The sequence below is a fragment of the Mastomys coucha genome, unplaced genomic scaffold (genome assembly GCF_008632895.1).
Source record: "Mastomys coucha isolate ucsf_1 unplaced genomic scaffold, UCSF_Mcou_1 pScaffold13, whole genome shotgun sequence".
NCBI classification, from domain to species: Eukaryota; Metazoa; Chordata; class Mammalia; order Rodentia; family Muridae; genus Mastomys; species Mastomys coucha.
In genome coordinates, this window is record NW_022196895.1 from 42636221 (window position 1) to 42656421 (window position 20201).

General features: G+C 38.6%; 1 protein-coding gene across 5 annotated transcripts in view; it reads left to right on the forward strand.

The window, feature by feature from the left end:
- Ap3s1 (adaptor related protein complex 3 subunit sigma 1) overlaps positions 1–20201 on the forward strand; it is a 52942-nt gene that overhangs the window by 2368 nt on the left and 30373 nt on the right. For all 5 annotated transcript variants that reach the window (XM_031365642.1, XM_031365641.1, XM_031365639.1 and 2 more), the window contains exons 2-3: positions 12235–12326; positions 16019–16130. In XM_031365642.1, the coding sequence (XP_031221502.1) occupies positions 12235–12326; positions 16019–16130 (204 nt within the window). The remainder of the gene's footprint in view (positions 1–12234; positions 12327–16018; positions 16131–20201) is intronic.

Consider the following 20201-nt stretch of genomic DNA (forward strand, 5'->3'; position numbering starts at 1 on the left):
TGTCAGTTTGTCATGGAATGTGTACTGCATGTCTGCCGCATGTAGGCACTGTAAATGAACAAACACATCTGCCTTCTGCCTTGTGGGTGTAACCATGACTAGTGAATAATAGCCTATATGATATCTCAGGTTTTAATAGTAATAACTGATGTGGAAAAGATAAAGTAAGGCAAAGTAGAGGGTGTGAGGATGGAAATTTAAAATACTGCAGCCAGTTATATTCTAATGAAAAAGTAATTTTTAAACAAAGTATTGACTGTGGTAAGAAAGACAGCTGTGCAGAGAGATACCTAGGGGGAAAGGGCATTCATTCCATGTGGAGGAAAATGAGTATACAGATCCTGATGCAAAAGTTGAATGTTTGAAGAATGAACATCAAGAATACAAGCATTGCAAATGGAGGCTGAGGGGAAGCATTGTTGGAAATGGCATTTGTTTGTGTAGGTCATTCAAGTGTAACCCTTTTGCATTGTCTGAAATTCCTTTCTTTTCTTTGTGATATGTCTAAAATAGAATTTTTGTTCTTTTCCTAGCCACAGACATCATATTCATATTTTCTGATGGAATTTACCTGTTGCTATTCTTGTCTTAGAATTTTATTTGTTTATAGTATGGTATTCTATACCATAGATATCCTTAGGATATCTGTAGAATTTCTGGTAAAAGGGTTTGGTTTTTTTTTTTTTTTTTTTTTTTTTTTTTTGGTTTTTCGAGAAAAGGGTTTCTCTGTGTAGCCCTGGCTGTCCTGGAACTCACTCTGTAGACCAGGCTGGCCTCGAACTCAGAAATCCGCCTGCCTCTGCCTCCCAAGTGCTGGGATTAAAGGTATGCGCCACCACTGCCCGGCTCTGGTAAAAGCTTTAAGTGCTTTTGTGTTAACCTCTACCAGTCAACACTGAGTCTTTAATGTATTAAACTTTCTTAAAACTTAGTTTTTATTTGTGTGTATATGTATGTGCATGTGTCTGACACGTCTGTATGTACTGCTTGCATGCAGGTGCCTGCAGAGGGCAGAAGGAGTGGGTTCCTCTGGAACTGGGGTTGAGTTGGTTGTGAGCTGCCTGAAGTAGCCTTAGGAACCAAACTTGACTCCTGCGAGAGCAGTAACTCAACAATCTTCCCTAGTTCCTGTAGTAAACCAATGGATTGCTGTTGAATGCATTACTTTGGGATAAAATTTGGATTAAAAATGATTCTATAGATTTCCTTCCAATTGTTAAAAGTTAGTCCTTCATTAAGCAGAGATTTTCTGAATCTGTGTATTTAGGACAGAAGTAATGAAGTTACCAAAGTAACTTCACCCATTCGCGGGCTAGGGTGAAGGAAGCCTCTAAGACATGTTCATCAGGGCTAGTGGATGGCTCAGCTGTTGAGGCCTTTATTGCTCAGCCTGGTGACCTGAGCTCTCTCCTGAGAACCCATGTGGTGGAAGAAAAGAACCACTCTTTCATGCTGTCCTCTAACCCTTTGGTGACTCCCACACACAAGTAAGTTAATAAAATTTATTTTTTTATATTTAAAAAGAAGTATATATTCAATAAGACCAGCAGTTTCAAGTTACGTAAATTAAGCAATATTTAGGGATATTTCTAGAACAGCAGTTTCAAACCCTGGGAGGATGCTAAGGTCTGAGTTCAGCATTTACGGTTAATACTAACAGTTTGAAAATTGCTTAACTTTAACAACATGTCCCCTACTACGATAGGTTTTAGTGTGCATTTAGGTGCACATCAGGTGCTTATCTCTACTCCTCTGTACTATAGATGTTGTGCTGTAATAGTCTTGGTCATTCATGCCTGTCAACTGGTGTGTGTCATTTGTGTCACATGAGTTAATGCGCGTATTTTGCTAGTCTTTGCTGAGCTAAAGTTTTGGCTCATTCTGCTAGAGTCAGATACTAAGAAAGGGTAGGCTCAGTACTTCCCCTTTGTTTTGCCATCTGCATCTTTGAGATTGTCACTACAGAAGTTCAGAATTTGTGTGTGTGCATTTTATCTTTCTAGGGATGCTTAGCCACAGCAATCTGGCAGTAGTGACTTTTTATCTTAAGTTACCTAGCAATTTTTAGTATATTACTGACACTTGAACCAGATGTATTTTTACATAGCTATTAAGCAAGAATGCAACAAAATCTCCAAGCTACATGAATTCTGTATTATTGGTAAGCCATAATGTATTCTTTAGTGAGTCATGCTAATAAAGTGAGGATTTATGAGTTGTTGTTCTTGTTTCTACAGATATTAAAGATTACCATACAAAGTACAAGCAAGATACTTCTAAACTGTAAAATGCATGAGTTATCCCACAATATCCTTATAACTTGTGTTTAAGTATTGGGTTGTTTAACAACTTCAGATTCTAGAAGGGATCCCATTCCTTAAGTCCTTAAAATGTAAAATAGAGGATTTGAATGTATAGTTTTTCTTTAAGAAGTTCTTTCTTGGGACTGGAGAGATGGCTCAATGGTTAGGAACACTGACTGTTCTTCCAAAGGTCCTGAGTTCAATTCCCAGCAACCATCTGGTATCTCACAACTATCTGTAATGAGATCCGATGCTCTCTTCTGGAGTGTCTGAATACACCTATATACTTATATACATAAAATAAATATTTCTTTTTTAAAAAAGAAGTTATATCTATGCTATTGTTTTCCTCCTTAGTGACATAAGACAATGTGGCAGGTAGGATAGTTAAATGTATTGTCTTCCATCTTGCTTATTTTTTCCCAGGACTAGGGGTGAAACCCAGGGCTTTTTGTATGCTTGGATGTGCTGTACCACTTAGCTACACCCCAACCAGTTGTGAATCAGTGTGGCACACAGCTGTATTCCCAGTACTTAAAACTACTAGGGAAGCTGAGGCAGAAGATCACTTGAACCCATAAATTGTAGCCTAGACAACAAAGTGAGATCCTGTTTCAAAATTCAGAACAAAATGAGATTGTAAAAAGTATAATTATCAACATTTCTTGAGTATCAGGATATCAGTATATTTTATTACACATCTCAACTTTTAAAAATGATTTATTTAATTTTATTTTTAATATGCATTTGGTGGGAGGGTATTGGATTCCCTGGAACTAGAGTTATAGACAGTTGTGAGCTCCCATATAGGTGCTAGGAATTGAACTCAGGTCCTCTGGAAGAGCAGTCAGTGCTCTTAACCACTGAACCATCTCCCCATCTCCCACATTCCAACTTTTTAAAGAAAAAACTTCCATATGATTTCTTTTTAAAAGTGTTTTTAAAGATTAATTTTATGTGTAGGAGTGTTTTGTCTACATCAGTGAATGTGCGCCATGTACATGCTTGGTCCCCGTGGAGATCAGAAGATGGTAGCATGGTGTTAGAGATGGTTATAAACCACCTATGTGCATTCTAGGAACTGAGCCTGGGCCTCTGCAAGAACAATAAGTACTTTTTACCACTGAGCTGTCTCTTTAGGCTCTCCATATGGTTGTTTCTCTTTATTGTTATTTAGAATCCTTTGGGGTAGCTAAGCTGGGTCTTATGTGATTGATGCCAGTGCTTCTGCACAGTTCCTGCAGGGTAAATAGTACAGAGCAGTTGATGGACTCCAGCGCAGCGAGTTAGTGACTTCTTACAGAGTGCTTCTTGATTTGCTTTATTTGACACAAAAATTAGTTATCCAAAGGCTGATTTTCCCTTTAGAGTTCAATCCAAAGTGTTTTGTTCCTGTAATCTAGAATTTGTCCCTTGCTCTACCCCCTCAAAACCAAAAGCAAAAAACCAAACCAACAATCTGGCTAGACATTCCCAACCAAGACCAACAATAGCTTTCTTTCATCAGGATCCAAGCTTGGGGTTAATAATGAACATGGAAACAGATTAAATGGTAGTGTTAGAAAGCTGGAAAACAGGAATGTGTGCTGATTAGCAAACTAAGGGGCTGCTATTGTCTGTTTAAAAAGAACCTTATTGTGGGGATAAAGAGATGGTTCCGCAGCAGAGAGCTTGTACTGCTCCTCCAGAGGGCTTGAGTTTGTTTCCCAGCTTTACTTGGTGACTGACAATTTCAGTAACTCTGTTTCCAGGGATCCAGCATTTTCTTCCCGGCTCACCAGGCACTGCTTGAATCTGGTGCGTGTGTGTGTGTGTGTGTGTGTGTGTGTGTGTGTGTGTGTGTGTAGGCAAAACATTAATACAAATAAAACCAAGCAAGTCTTAAAAAGCTTAAAAATAACCATGTGTTACTGTGTTAAGTTGCATTGTTGTACTTTACACATTAGGACTGAGGAGATAGCTCTGTAGATACACTGATTGCCGTCTAAGCATGAGGACCTACATTCAGATCCTGAGTATAAATGGACAAACAAAACCAAACCAAAACCAGACTTAATGCCAATCCAATCCACAAGCTGTCCACAGAATCAGAGTCATTCTGCTCTGCTTCCCCCCCCCCCCCCCCCCCCCCCCGAGACAGGGTTTCTCTGTGTAGCCCTGGCTGTCCTGGAACCAACTCTGTAGACTAGGCTGGCCTTGAACTCAGAAATCTGCCTGTCTCTGCCTCCCAAGTGCTGGGCTTAAAGGCGTGCGCCACCACTGTCCGGCTGCTTTGCTTCTTAAAGAAACTCAGACTGAGGCCACAGCCAGCAGTAACTCTAACTTTGCCACAGGAGTTAATATCCAGCAATCAACTGATGACTGAATAACTCAGTAGTAGCACACCCAAACAAAGGAATATTATTCAGCAATACAAAAAGAATGAGTGAACGAGACATGATATAAAATGGGCATATCTTGAAAAGGCTAGGGTTCTTTCTTTTTTTCTTTTCTCTCTTCTTTTTTTTTTTTTTTTTTTAAGATTTTCATTTATCTTGTGTACCTGAGTACACTATCGCTGTCCTCAGACACCAGATCCCATTACAGATGGTTGTGAACAACCCTGTGGTTGCTGGGAATTGAACTCAGGACCTGTGGAAGAACAGTTAGTGCTCTTAACCACTGAGCCATCTCTCTAGCTCCTTGAAAAGACTTGTTAAATGACAGAACCAGTCACAAATACACATGCACCATATAATCTTATGTATGTGGACTGTCCAAACGGTGCAAGTTTTTAGAAGTAGTGTAGATGGGTGTTTAGGATTGAAGTGGGGTCTGCAGAGTGACTGGTGACGGGCACAGGACTGCTTTGGGAAGGGGATAAAATGCTCCGTGGTTAGAGTGCAGTTGTGTTTGCCCAGTCTCTTGAATTTACTAAAGCAAATATTGAGCTGCATGCTTTAGGCAAGCAGACTGTATGGAATATGAATCCCAATAAAGCTGTGTTCACAACTAAAAACAAAAAAAAAAAAGCCCAAGTGCAGTTGTATGTGCCTCTAATCCCAGAATCAAGGAAGTAAAGACAAGAAGCTCACTGGTACTTCTAATTTGAGTTGATAGAGGAAGCTAACCCTGTGTCAAAAATTAGGGTGGAGGGCTAGAGTGTTGGCTCAGGAGTTAAGAGTACTTGTTCTTGTTGAAGATGTAGGGTCAGTTCCCAGTACCACATGGGGACTCACAGTTATCCATAATTCCAATTCCATGGGTTCAGCACCCTCCTCTGACCTCCCCAGGCATAGGCACACACATGATGCATGTGTGTGTCTATATATAAAACACACACACACGCATATGTGTAACACATCTCAAAAAATAAAATAAATCTAAAAATTGTTTTTAATAAAATTGAGGTGGAACACAATTAAAGACACCTGATGCTGACTTCTGACCTCCAAATGCAGGACCAGGCATATGTGTGTGCACATACACAGAAACGTACACATTCATAAACAAAATGCATTAATATTTGTTAATGGAAGATTAATAGCTTGCATGTTTTTTCTTTGTGTCTTTGTTTTCTTCCAGTGCTGGGGATTGAACCCCAGACTTCTTACATGCGGTACAGGTGCTTTACCAATGAGCCACACCTCCAGGCCATGGTTTTCTCAGACAGAGAAACTATGTCACGGAAGCTGGTCTTGAACACATGATCTTGCTGCCTCTGCCTCCTTGGTGCTGGGTTTAATGGTATGCATGCCCAGTGTACTGTGTTTTTTTCACAAAATTGAACTCATATGTGAAACTAGAGTCTATCGAGATAGGCCCTTTCCTATTCAATCCCACAGAGAAAGCGTTAATGAATTGTGTCAGTTACAGGCCTGTTCTTGTTACTATTTGGAGTCTTTGTTCTTGTGGACTCTGCACTTCCTTCTGCTGATGATAATTGCAGTGATAGGCGTCTAGAGGGTTCGGGTCATAGAAAACTTGCCTATTAGGACAAATTGCAGCTACCCTCACCCACTGCCTTATCACTCTCCCTTTCCCTAGGGTTTTCAACTGAAGTACAAGTAAAAGACTCCCCACTGAAGGATCCACCAGCTCCTCGAAGGGTTTGTAGTATAGGAGCAATAAAGGGGCATTTCAGGTTACCAGGGATTTTCTGAGACTAATCCAGTGCACTTCTAGAGGTGAACCTTAGAGAAGAAGTGCAATCTGTCTAGACTTCTTTCCAGTATGCTCTTCTCCCCTTCCCTGCCCAAATCCTAAGAAGTATGTTTGTTGTTTGTAGAACATTGTTCTAAGAACTAACAACACAGTGTAAAAAATGTCTCACACTCAGTGAGTTTACATTCTAGTGATAGGAATCAATGAAGAATATGTGATTATGGCTAGTTAGTGAGGAACGTGACAAGGAAGGGGATAAAGACTGATGGAGGATGATAGAAAGGTACTAGACTAGATAGGTTCATCAGGGAGAGCCTCTGGGTGCCTGACATTTGAAAGAAGGAGAGGAGGGAATTCAAGAAGAGACTCTATGTCAATACATATGGTGGAGAGCAACCCAGGAAGACCCTGTCCTCATACCCTTGGTCATATGCACACATGCATACACACGCCACACACGTCATTCTAAAAAACCTAGCTAACTACTTATTTCTACTGAAGTCGTGGTTATTGGAAGAGACTCTACAACCACTAATTTACTAAACCTGTATAATTCCTAACAGCAATCTATAAACATTTGTCCTTATAAACACAGATAGTTGTAGTCTTTATCAAGGAAACTTCTCTTTGCAACAGAGACTATTACAGAAAGCCACAACCAATCAAAGTGTGGAGCCCTGTTCCAGTGGATAATCTCCAAAACACTCCCACTCTAAAGGTTCAGGGAACATTTTAGAAAGATTGTAGCAGCCAGGGATCGGGGAATTTGCCATGAGATTGTGTTTCTTAGTAACATCAGAAGCTACACCAATTAAGTCTTACACAGATGTGAGCCTGAAGGATGACACCAATGAACTGCTAAACCAGACAAAGAAAAAAGCCCACGGGGCTGCAACCCTACAGAAAGAACTAAAAGCAACAGAGGAAAACAGAACAAGAAAGATTTCCTTCCCCAGGCAAGAGCACGACCAAGTTCTTGTCCAGTGGCAAATGGTCAACCCCTAAAATATACATGCCAGTAGCATTACACCAATTGAACAGGCTATATTTAGGAATGCGAATGTATACACATATACTTGTATGTATACAGTGATAAGTGGTAACTGAGTTTGAAGGAGAAGGGTATATGGGAAGGTTTGGAGGAGGAAAGGGAGGGGAGAAATATAATCCATTAATAATCTCAAAAGTCAAAATAAGAGCCTTTTCTCTGTCCCCCTTCTCAAGGTTTTATCTGGTTATCACATTAGTGCTTTCTGGTTAAGTTTTCATTTGTAGACATGATCTATTTGGTTCTGATATTGAGAATAATTACAATATTGGGGATAATTATTTAGCTTTCTCTTATAATATCTGAGTCACAGTTCCTTAAAGCTCTCTCATATTTCTGATTAGATCAGTCCTGAGTGCCCACATTAGTGTTTTATATAAATCATCTTAAGCTGAACCATGTTGTAAACTTTGTTTAGTTTTTTTCCTTCTGACATTTTATCTTCCTGGGAGATAATTGCTTTTTCTTTGAGCTTTTTTTTTTTTTTTACTTAGCTCTAATTTATGTCTCTGCTAGCATGTGTCTGATAGTTTCCTGTTTGTGAAGAAATCTGTTCTTGAAACCTTTTGGCTAAAACTACTCTGCGCCAGTCGCCTGGCAGTCATATTAGACTTTGTTATCTGAGGGATTCCTTTTGTCTGTTTTCTTTTCTTTTTCTTTTTCTTTTTACTTTTTGGTTTTTTGAGACAGGGTTTCTCTGTGTAGCCCTGGCTGTCCTGGAACTCACTCTACAGACCAGGCTGGCCTCGAACTCAGAAATCCGCCTGCCTCTGCCTCCCAAGTGCTGGGATCAAAGGCATGCGCCACCACTGCCCAACCCTCTCATCTATTTTTTGTTAGATCTTCAGTTGCTTGATTCTTTGTCTCTTGTCTTACCAAGTGGGAGCTAGTAACTTCTTGAGAAAAATGTACCAAGAAGTAGATCTTATGAGACCTTACAGTTCTGAAAGTCTTATAAGTACACTAATTGAATTTTAGAATTCCTAGTTAGAAATATTTCTTCCATGGCTGCATGCTGTGCCACCTTTCTGTTTCCAGTGATGGTTTTCAAAAAGTCTGTAGCAGTTCTGGCTACTCCTTTTGCCTGTGTGATGATTTTACTGATGTACCAAGAAGTGTATTGATTCCTGTTTGTAAAGTTTTAGAGCTCCTTGCTTCGAGACTATTCACAGCTTTCATTCTGGAAACTCTGGTTGTCTTGAGTATTCTAGGCAAGTACTATCACTGAGTTCTCTAAATCCCCAGTTCCTCTCTCTATCCCATGAGTTTTTACTTCATTCCTCTGGATTGTAAATTCTTAAAATGTTCTCTCCAATCTCTTTTGTAGGCATTTTTCTGAAGTTTTTTTTCTAATTTATATCCTGAATTTGAAAATTTCTTGAGTTTACAATTTTCATGATACCCTCCTTAATTTCTGAATTTTACTTGTTTCATGGTAACTTTTCTCCTGAGTTCAGATACAGAGCTGAGATTCTGCTGTTAGAATATGGAGTCTACAAAGGAAGTTCAGGAATGTTGTTTTAAGTATGTAGCAGGAATACAAACAATACTGAGGAAGCATGGAAGCAGAAGGACAGCTTTTTCTCTCAGAGTCAAAAAAGTGCACAGAGTGAGAACGCTTAGCTGAAACCTGTAGAGGTGCTGAGAGCAAATGGGGTAAGCAAGGTGTTTCAAGACAGAGGGAGAAAGCTGAAGAGATCTGTAAAAAGTTCACTGTAGCTGATCTGCTTCAGTAGGGCAGAAGCAGCAGGCGAGAAAACTTCACAGGTATAAAGGAAATTTAGAAGATGCTTATGGTGTGGAAGGGGATTTTATGTATTAATTCTGAATCTTTTCACTTTGCTAAATAAATTTCACACACACATTCTCTGTCTCTCGCTAACACACACACACACACACACACAAACACACACACACACACACACACAATCTCTGAAAATAGTTTTTTAGCTGGGTGGTGGTGGCGCACGCCTTTAGTCCCAGCACTTGGGAGGCAGAGGCAGGCGGATTTCTGAGTTCGAGGCCAGCCTGGTCTAGGACAGGCCAGGGTTATACAGGGAAACCCTGTCTCGAAAAACCAAAAAAAAAAAAAGAAAAAAGAAAATAGTTTTTTAGATCTTTCTCTCTAGTTTATATTCACTTAGTTTAGTGGCCTTTATTTTTATTCAGAACCAGTTTTTAGATAGACTTTCAAGTCATTTTGTGCCCCAGTGGCCGAGGTCTTCCTTTTTCCCAGCCATGATGGGGTTAGTATTACTGAACCTATGAAGTGGATGCCAGGAATAAGGGATGGAGAAGGATCCAACCAAAGTCTCAGGCTGGCATAATAAGCTAGAGGTGGTTGGGAGCTGGAGAAGTAGTACATGATCCTCTTCCAACTCCAACTGAATGAAGTAGATTCATTCTATTCATTCATGGTGGTTGGGTTTAGGATCCCAAAAACTCACTTTATAGGATGCCCTCTAAGAAGTAGGGATGTTACCCTACTTCCACTTAAACTTTCTAACAGGAATCCCTTTACCCCACCTTGGTATCTATTGTTGTAATTTATTGATCTTAAAATACTGCATCACAGACTTCTCTTTGGTCAAAGAGAGATTGTAGAGTTCTTCCCTATCTGCACTTACAGGAGCCCCATGGGGCCAGGTGCCGAGAGGAGCCTTCTACTTAACTCTCTTTTTACAGTGGCTCCAGGTTGGGTTCCATTCCATCTGCAAGTACCTCCAGAGGCATATCTATTTCATTCAGTTGGAGTTGGAAGAGGATCATGTACTACTTTTCCACCCTTCCCAGAGCGAGGGAGGGATATAGGCACATTGAATAGACTTCTCTAGTTTGGATACATTCAGGTTGGAGCTGCAGCTATGCAGCCTCCCGGTGTCATAGAAAAATCATTTCTAGGACTGATCCATTCCATTCAGAAGCTTGAAGAATTTATGTACAGAGATGAAACTATTACTTTATGATCTTTTCATTAGAAGTTTGATTGAAAACTAAGATAAATAACCTTCATTTAATTGTTGACTTTTTTCTACTTAGTTGTAATTAGAAAATATAGTTTATATGAAGCCTTTCCTTTAGTATTTGTTATTCATTCTTTTGATTTTATTATAGTTTAAGTGATTATGTTTTTTAGCACAAAGTCTCACTGTGTAGTTAGGCTATCATCTGACTTTCCATTTAGTCCAGGTTACTTTGAAATTTGAACCATCATGCTTTAGTTTCCTACATTTGGAGTACAGGCATATGCTACCATTGCTGGCAATAGTTTTACTTCTATTATTTGTAATGTTTGTGTTATTAAATAGCAATGTTTAGCTTTGCTTACTTTTGAGTTTTATGCTAATAGAATGATTATGTATCATTGTGCCACTTGCTCTCTATTCCAGCTGTGGACTGAAGTGTGTCTCTCCCCAAGTCCAATGTTGGAGCTTCAACCCCAATGGAATGGCATAGATTGGGAAAGAACTGAGTTTAGATGAGGACATGAGAGTGGGGCTGTCTTGCGCAATTAGTGTCTCTAATCCCCCTGTCTTTGCCTCATGAGGTCCAGTGAGAAGGAGCTCATCCACAGGCTAGGGAGGAGAACCGTCCACGAGACGAGGCTGCTGGTATTCTGATCCTGACTTCAGTCTTCAGGATTGCCACAAAATAAACATGCTACTTAGACTACCTATCTGCCTTGCCCTGTCAGGACTAGTTGAGTCAAGGCACTTTGGTTTTTCACATTGTGAGCTGAAAATTGAAAGGTTTAAGGCTAAGAGTATATCACGGTTTTTCCATTGTGTGAATGGAGAAAATGTGGATTATTTCAACTTTTTAAAGGGTCATTTTATAACTTTTCTTATTGGACATATTAAGAGCTTACAAGTATGCCATTGCTAATAGTTGTTTATTGACCTCAAAAAATTGGTTTCATAGGGGATAGAAGAGTATGAGGAGTCCAAAAATGTTGATTAATGGAACTTGTGACACAGTAGTGTCACTTACCCTTGCACTGATGGGCTGAGAGTTTCTCTGTATCAAATTTTTGCTGAATCTTATACCTGTGCTAGAGTTGCTCCTTAGAATGTTGGCATAGTTACTTTAACTGATTGTTGCTGAATTACTTTGAGGCTTAACATCTGTACATTTGTTCATTTATAGACCATGATATTTCCTTTCCTCTGAAGTTTTTGTTCATAATTTTGATTACTTTTTTAATGATTTGGGAAGCTAGTTCTTTTTTTACTAGGATATGAATTGCCTTGTTGAGTTTGCAAAATATCTACTGAAACAGTTCTTGAGTTGGGGCTCTGTTTAAATAAAGATGAATACATTGGACTCATAGCCTCAATCTCAAGTTTTCTCGTTTCAGTTTACCTGCAAACTTCACGCTTTCTCTATTGTCCCTACACTCAGATATAGTTGGTAATGTTTCAGGAGTTGTCTTAACATTACTTCCCTGCTCAGGTTAGAGTTTACTTACTTTCCTTTTGACAAGTGTGTCTGTGTGTTCTGTTTCTCATTTGATTTTGAAGATAGAAATAAGTTACTTTCATTGCAGTAGTAAACTATAATGATTTTTTTCCCACTTTCATCAAAAACTGTTAATTTTTGCTAATATAATTTGAATCTATTTTCCAAGGACTCTTTTCTCCTTTTCCATATTAAAATTACTACCTTTTATTTTCAGAATGTCTTAGAATCCTGCTAACCCTGTAAACTTGATGTTAATACATATGACCTGTCCTTCCTCAGAGTGAAGATACGCAACAGCAGATCATCAGGGAGACTTTCCACTTGGTGTCCAAGCGAGATGAGAATGTTTGTAATTTCCTAGAAGGAGGATTGTAAGTACAGCATTTCATGGGGTTTTCTAATTTCCAGTGTATGATGACAGTGTATATTGTTAGCCAGTTTATGATGAAAATTGCTCATTATAATTAATTAAATTAGGTAATCTCATTGCTACCACTCTTAGGTATAAGTCTAATCTATATGCTTTTTAAAGTATGCAATCTTTCTAAAAATTTTAGTGTTATTTTATATAACATTAATATATTCATAAGGTAGAATTCACTTATAGGGAAATATAAATTTTTAAATTACTTTTCCTCTCTCAATCTTAGTTCTTTCCCTCCAGTTTCTTGTATATCCCTCTAGAAAGTATATATTCTTTACTGACATAAAAATATAGCCTTAAAGTATTTACTTATAAGATCACACTTAGTGTTCATTTGCATTTTGTATTTTTTCCCTAATATTTTATAAAGTTTTATCTATAAATACATCTGGAGATATGGAGCTTATCTAGTAAAGGTGCGTGCTGGCTGCCAATCCTGATGACCAGAATCTGATCCCTAGGACCCATATAGCAGAAAGAGAACTTATTCCCACAAGTTATTATTTCTCTCTCTCTCTCTCTCTCTTTCTCTCTCTCTCTCTTTTACACGCACACACATAGATGTAATACATTTAAAAAAATCTGGAATAGCATTCTTTATAGTGGGTATTACATAACTATGGTGAATACACATAAAAATTCAGATCATATCCTTTATTTTATTATAAACAGTGTCTTTTTCAACTATATCTGTGTACCTATTATACCACTAGTATAGATTCAGCCTGTAGATGTTTCTATTTTTAAAATGAAAAAAAGATATTCTTGCTAAGCTAAACAAATGTTATAAATATTTTTCCATTTTCTTTTCATTGTTTGCAACATTGGGAATCAAACCCAATTTCTGTATGGTAGGCAAGTCTACTGATGTCCATCCCTGACTCTAAATAAATTCTTTAAAATGGATTCTATTGAAAACAATTTACCTCTAAATATTTCTAGAAGTACTTCCTCCTCAATCATATAATTAATACACTTAATATTTTTGCATTGAGTATTAAAGCTAAGTATCAGCTAAGCCTCATGAATGATAAGAAACATATTATAAAAAGAAAATAATTGGGGCAACAGAACCCATTTTTGTTCGACCATACATTAGTTTTTTTTTTAATCATGTGGAAAGTTTATTTGTACATCAGCAGCTAACTTGTTATTATTTGCATTTAAAAAATGTTATATCATGCTGTACTTTTTTTTTTTTTTCCGAGACGGGGTTTCTCTGTGTAGCCCTGGCTGTCCTGGAACTCACTCTGTAGACCAGGCTGGCCTCGAACTCAGAAGTGTGCCTGCCTCTGCCTCCCAAGTGCTGGGATTAAAGGTGTGTGCCACCACTACCCAGGCATGCTGTACTTAACATGTAATGCATATTTATGCTTTGTAGATTTTGCTCTTTACCCCCTTCCAGACTCTTAATTTAATGGCCAAGGCAGCCACTTGTGTTTCTGTTAGATCTCTGTAGGAATCTAGTTGTCTTGGCCATAGATATTGCTTCTCTCACATCTTTGTATTTTATCTCACAGACTTCTTCACCTTGTGTAGTGAGTTGCACAAGATAGACTGTGAGAATCAGACTGATACAAAGAGGGTCCTGTTTGGATGGAAATTATACTTTGAAATTGAGATTCTTTCCTAACCATATAAAAAACGGGAACCAACTACTGTGCCTTTCTGTCCTTGTTAGGGCTCTGAATCTGGCTAGCCAGTACACTGGGTCATATTGTTCAAATTCTTGAAACTTCATTTTCTTCTCCAAAGATATCTAAGAAGATATCCAAAATTAGCAATTTCTGTTTGTAAAATTTTACATACTGTGTATCACCTTTGTACTATCTAGTGTTATGTTAGCTTGACACAAACTAGAGTTGTCAGAGAGGAGGGAGCCTCAGTTGAGAACATGTCTCCATGAGATCCAGATGTAAGGCATTTTCTTAGTAGTTGATGTGGGAGGACCCAGCCCATTGTGCATGGTGCCATCTCTGAGCTGGCGGTCCTGAGTTCAATAAGAAAGCAGGCTGAGCAAGCCAGGAACGGCAAGTCAGTAAGCAGTGCCCCTCTAGGGCGTCTGCATCAGCTACTGCCTCCAGGTTCCTACCTTGAGTTCTTGTCCTGATTTCCTTCAGTGATGGACTACTGTGGAAGTGTAAGCCACCTTAAACCTTTCCTCACCGACTTATGTTTTGGTCATGGTGTTTCATCATAGCAATAGAAACCCTAACAAAAACAAAATCATACATGAATTTGTATCAGTATTAGACAGTTTATAGTGAAGTTGTATTTTCAAGGCCAACTGTATACTTGCCTTAGTTTCTCTGAGCATTAATGGCTACTTTGTAACATATTTTTCAGAAGCATGGTCTTCTTTTAAAACCAAATCAAACCAAACCAAAAAACCTACATTGAAATTGCTGATGTGCTCATTTTGCCCCTTCAGTGAACAATTGTAATTGTTGCCATAACCAATCTCAGAATATTTAAAGTGTACATAAAGACTTTGAAATTAAAACCTGTCTAGACCAGTAACCCAGCATAGTAGGAATCCTTCATTTTTTTCCCCCAAGATCATTTCTGCTTTTGCTCTTACAGGACAAGAAAGTATGTATACTTAGAGAAGTAGTTTCTATAAGTTTGTGAGTTTAATGTTATATTTATGGACTAGGAAAAATGCCATAACTTATATTGTTGATAATGCTCTCTTAGTTTTGGTTGTGTATAGCCTGGTTTTAAATTATGTTAATGTTGAAGTGGTCTTGAGAAGGTGAATTTGCTGTTATAAATTTGACGAATATATAACTAAAGTATATTTGGAAAAAGATAAGATGCCTCAAATGATTCCTAAATTATTTTAAAAATGCTAAATTCTAATCAGTATGAATATATGAATAAAAGTATTTGATGAAAAAATAATGAATATTCATTAGAATGGTCTTCTTACATTTAGATTTAAGAAAATGTTTTTGGAGAGCATCTTGATGCTGTATTTATTTAAAGCTTAAAAATATTCTTTTTTTTTTCTAGCTGATAATCAGTCTTAAGCTGTGTGTTTTACTGTGCCCTATGAAGTTATATCCTGTAAGCACTTGCACATGCCCTGTGATCTGGTTTCTGCCTGTTCCTTCAGCCTCATTGTTTACTAATCTCTTATTGTCTCCTGGCCTCACATCTCATTGAAAGCGCATATTGTCTTGATGAAACAGACCCTTTCAGTCACTGCTATCTTAGCCCAAGGTGCTCCTGATTAGACCTCAGTCTGGATGTTACTGTCTCTCAGTGTCCATTCTGAAACGGGAACTCCATGGATATGCTAGGGACCTGTCCTGGTTCTCTGTGTGACACCCTCCCCTACCTGTTAATTTTCTGGTCTTTTTACCTGCTATCCATGTCTGTCACACAGTACTTACTCAGTGAATACTTTAATGAATAAACTAACTAAAATTAAGCACTGGTTTCTTTTACTTGACATTTCTGAAGAAAATTGCTATCTTAATTTACTTAGTTTCTGAAGTAAGTTTACTTGAATGCTATGCCACTGTTATATTTTGTTTTATAGAAGTTTTTAACAAATGGAATTTTGTTTGAGCTAATGAAATGCTCTGCATTTTGTTTCCTACACCATTTCAATGAACTTGTTTTGTCATTTAGATTAATTGGAGGATCTGACAACAAACTCATTTACAGACATTATGCAACACTGTATTTTGTCTTCTGTGTGGATTCCTCAGAAAGTGAACTTGGCATTTTAGATCTAATTCAAGTAAGTTAACAGTTGCATCTTACTACTATTAATTACTTTTTTGATTCTATTTTTACAAATGTAAGATTACAATTTTATAAAATGAGGTTTGTTTGATAAGAGCTGTTCCATAGTAGATATTAGGTGGGTGTGCTGTGGCATAGTGCCACATACATCAAGTTAGGGGAAAGGTTTATTTTGGTTCACAGTTTTGGAAATTTCAGTCTGATCCCATTGCATCTAAGGCCACTGCAAAGGAGTAGCACAGTGGGAGAAAGCTTGGTGGGGGATGGCTGCTATCCTCATGGCAGGTGAGAAGCAGAGAGGGCATGGGGCCAGGGGCGAGGTAAACATTTCAGACACCCCCAGTGACCCCTTCTTCCGTCCAGGTTCCATCTCCTAATAGCCTGTTTAGCTATGAAGTTATAAGTAGATTAGTTTGCTTAGAGAGACAGTGCCATCATGATCCAGTTCAAACCATGTCAAGGGCTGTAGAAACTAAATTGATTAGGACCAATTAAGACTAATTTCATCATGCCTTTTCTGTTCATGTGAGGTACTGCAAGGAACCCAAGATTGTAAATCTCTCTGCATGTGTCTAAATCTGGCCTAAAGACTTAACTCTCCTAAAAAGCTTTTGTAATGTCTATAGAACTCATCAGTTATCAGAAAACTCATATTTTGAATCTTACCTATTAGTGTTGCTTCAACTCTTTAAATCTTGCCTCTTCTTCATATTGCCTTCAATCTTCACAAATAACAGTTTGTGTGTGTATATGTTTGCCTTTTCATATCATTGAGCCTAGAATGTTCTATTTGTTTCTTCCAGGATACGTTCTTTTAGAATATCTCCAGATTTTATCTCATGTTACAGACTAGTCATCTTCCTACATGTTTAGTTGTGTCCATCTCTGTCTATATTCCATACTTCAGGGCTTTTGTCAGCAGCTGTAGAGGGTTAGAGATTAACCTGTAGTTTAAAGGGTGATGGCAGAAGATGAGACAGGAGATTTCTTGCATTACTAATAACAGAAGCGTTATCCACAAAACACCCCAAACCATGCTAACATTTGCCTGCATTAGTTCTCAGTGCCAGAAGGTGCTGTGAAGGAGTCAGGTGATCCCTGGACCACAGTAGATCAGATCACATAGGGGATAGACCTCAGAGTTAGGGAGCTGAAAATCTTTCCAATGGGTGAATCATGTCTGCTCTGAAAAGGATGAGGTTCTCTTTAAAGAAAAGATAAGCTTATCCTTTTCTCTTCAGGAAGCCACTGCTTTCCAAGGCTGTTTGTCAGGGTGACAGATTTGAAAAGACAGTCCAAGACACAGATAGCAATTGCCGCTGTTCCCAGGAATGCAGAAACCTACAATCTGTAGACTTGTCAGAGTTGCTTCTTATGCAGTGACATTCAGTAGAAGACTGCATGTGTGAAGGTCCGTGGGCACTTCAGTGTTCACATGTGTAATATTCAGAAGACTCGTGTCTTCAGACTTGGAACTGCATTCCTTCCGAGCTCTGCCTTTTGTCCCAGCTTTCTGTTCATGTTTCATTTTTAAACGAAGTACTACTCAGTCCCCAATCTGTTTTGGTTTCTTCTTTCAGCCACCTTTTTATCTTTCTATTTTACTGTTTCTCTTATTCTAGGTCCTTCAGGTTTCAACATGGCATGTTTTCCATTCTCCGTGATCCTCCTAAGGTCTGGCCTGTCCTTATTCAGCTTAGATTCCATGGGTCGTCATACAGTGTGCCTATGCACTTAACTCCTGGCCTGTTCTCATACATCTGAAAATGTGGAGAAGAAAAGCACAGTCATATTTCCTGTCCACTTTAGATCCATGAGCGTGGATTTCAGGACGTCCTCAGTGCTGTCCACTGAATACAGTTCCTCTCTGTGCTCCGTTTTTCACTCTAACATCACTTCTTTATACTAGCTAGACCTCACTTCTAGACCATTCACTTTAGACAGGCAAACCTGAAGCAGTCAGGAGAGACCACTGGCAGGCTCTTGCTTCTCCCTGCCTGTCTACTGTGTGTTGTATAAACGCTGCGCCCACTGTGCTCCTAGCTGAGGAACCAGGCCTTTTGAGGTTAGCTTTCACTTCCTCTTACTACAGCAGCACCCTCACTTTGTAGCACTTGTATCCCTCTTCAAAATCACTCCCTCAGCCAGCACTGGGCTCTGCCACCTTCCTCCCTTCCTACCACTGTCTTAATTTCTTTCTCCTTTAGAGCAAAATATTTTGATAAGAAGGAACATGTGAAAGCGTTTTGCTCTCTTGCATTGTCGCTGCTGATTGCAGGTCCTTAGCAGTCTTCCTCTAATTGACTCAGATTGACAAGTACTCCACTTGATCTTGAGGATAGTTTTCTTCCCTGCTCTTTGTCTTGAGTATTTTCTCTTTATTCCTTTGGTAATGTGATTTCATCCAAATAATATCTACATATTGATGGTACCAAATTTAATCTTTAGGCTAGACCTTTCTTTTCCCAGTTTTCTGCTGGCCGACTCCACTTGGGTATTACATGAAGATCTCATATGAGATAGATCTGAAATATGATGAAATCTATATTTCCTGCAGTTTTTGTCTTATCGTTACTAACAGCTGAGCTCTTCAAGTGGATGAGTCAGAACCTGAGTACTTGCTGGTTCTGGTTTTTGGGTCTTATTTTCTGCGTTCTTTTTTTTTTTTTTTTAATTTTGTTTTGTTTTGTTTTGCTTTTTTAGATTTATTTTATTTATAGCTGTACAGATGGCCGTGAGCTATCACATGTGTGGTTGCTGCTGCTAGCCCCACTCGCTCCAATGTAATTCACTGTAGCTGTCTTCAGCCGCACCAGAAGAGAGCATCAGGTGTCATTATGGGTGGTTGTGAGCCACCATGTGGTTGCTGGGATTTGAACTCAGGCCCTTCGGAAGAGCAGTCAGAGCTCTTACCCGCTGAGCCATCTCACCAGCCCTATTTTCTGCGTTCTGCTCCATCTTAAGCAAATCCTTTGCCTGACCACTTATTTCTTCGCTGTGGTCCAGGCTACCACATTTGTCTGTATTCTGGCAGTTTCCTGACTGGTCTCTCTACTGTTTTGGGTCTTTACTTGGTGCATCCGTCAAGTGCTGTTGTAACATGCTGCATCTCACACCTTTTATTCTAGACTCTTTATAACCTCGGCTATTATTGGAGTGAAAGCCACATTTGTCTTAAGCTACCCCAGGAGCCTATGTGTTCTGACACGCTCCTGTTGTTTGTCTTCTGTCTCCTCATGTGCTTAGCCTCTTGTTGATGCTACAAGCATTTGCCTACTTCAGACTTTGTACTTGCTGACTTTATGCCTGGGATGTTCTTTCATTTGGTACTCACTGGGCAGGCTCCATTGCACTCTTCCAGATTTTGACTAGAAACTACCTTTTCAATATGGAATTCTCTAGCTATGCTTTCTAAAAGTCCCCTCTACATTTCTAACAATTGATCTGCTGCATTTTCCCTTAGTACCATTTTATATGATGCTTTATTATCATTTACTGCTAATAGAACAAAAGCTCCACGAGGGCTTACAGTTATGTTATTTATTGACTTATCTTCCAGGACTATATATTGTGTTGCATTTCTATTGCTGATCTATCTTATATAAGAAATAGTAGGTTTTCAACAAATAATTGTTTGATGTGTTAATAAATGAATAAATTTAATGCACATATACAATATTTAGTATAAAATAACTGACAGTAAAGCCAAAAAGTTAGAATGGTTATATGGAAAGTGTAACTGTCACTACATGCTATTGACATTTTCTTATCTGATTGATTTGATGATTATGAGAAGCATTAAGTCATATGTATATATATATACATATATATATATAATATATAGTTTTTCATCTTTTATGCCATACCATCTCTAAAAGCTAAAGAGAAAAAGAAGAAAAAAAGTAAGTTGCATTCACAAATGTAGTTGTAGGCCAGGGGACAGGTAAAAGCACTTGCCTTGCAAGCCGGCTGACTTAGTTTAGTCTGAGAACAGAATCCACATGGTAGAAAGAACCAGCTCCAAAAAGTAGTCCTCTAGCCTCCACACATGGAGCTCTGTGTGTGT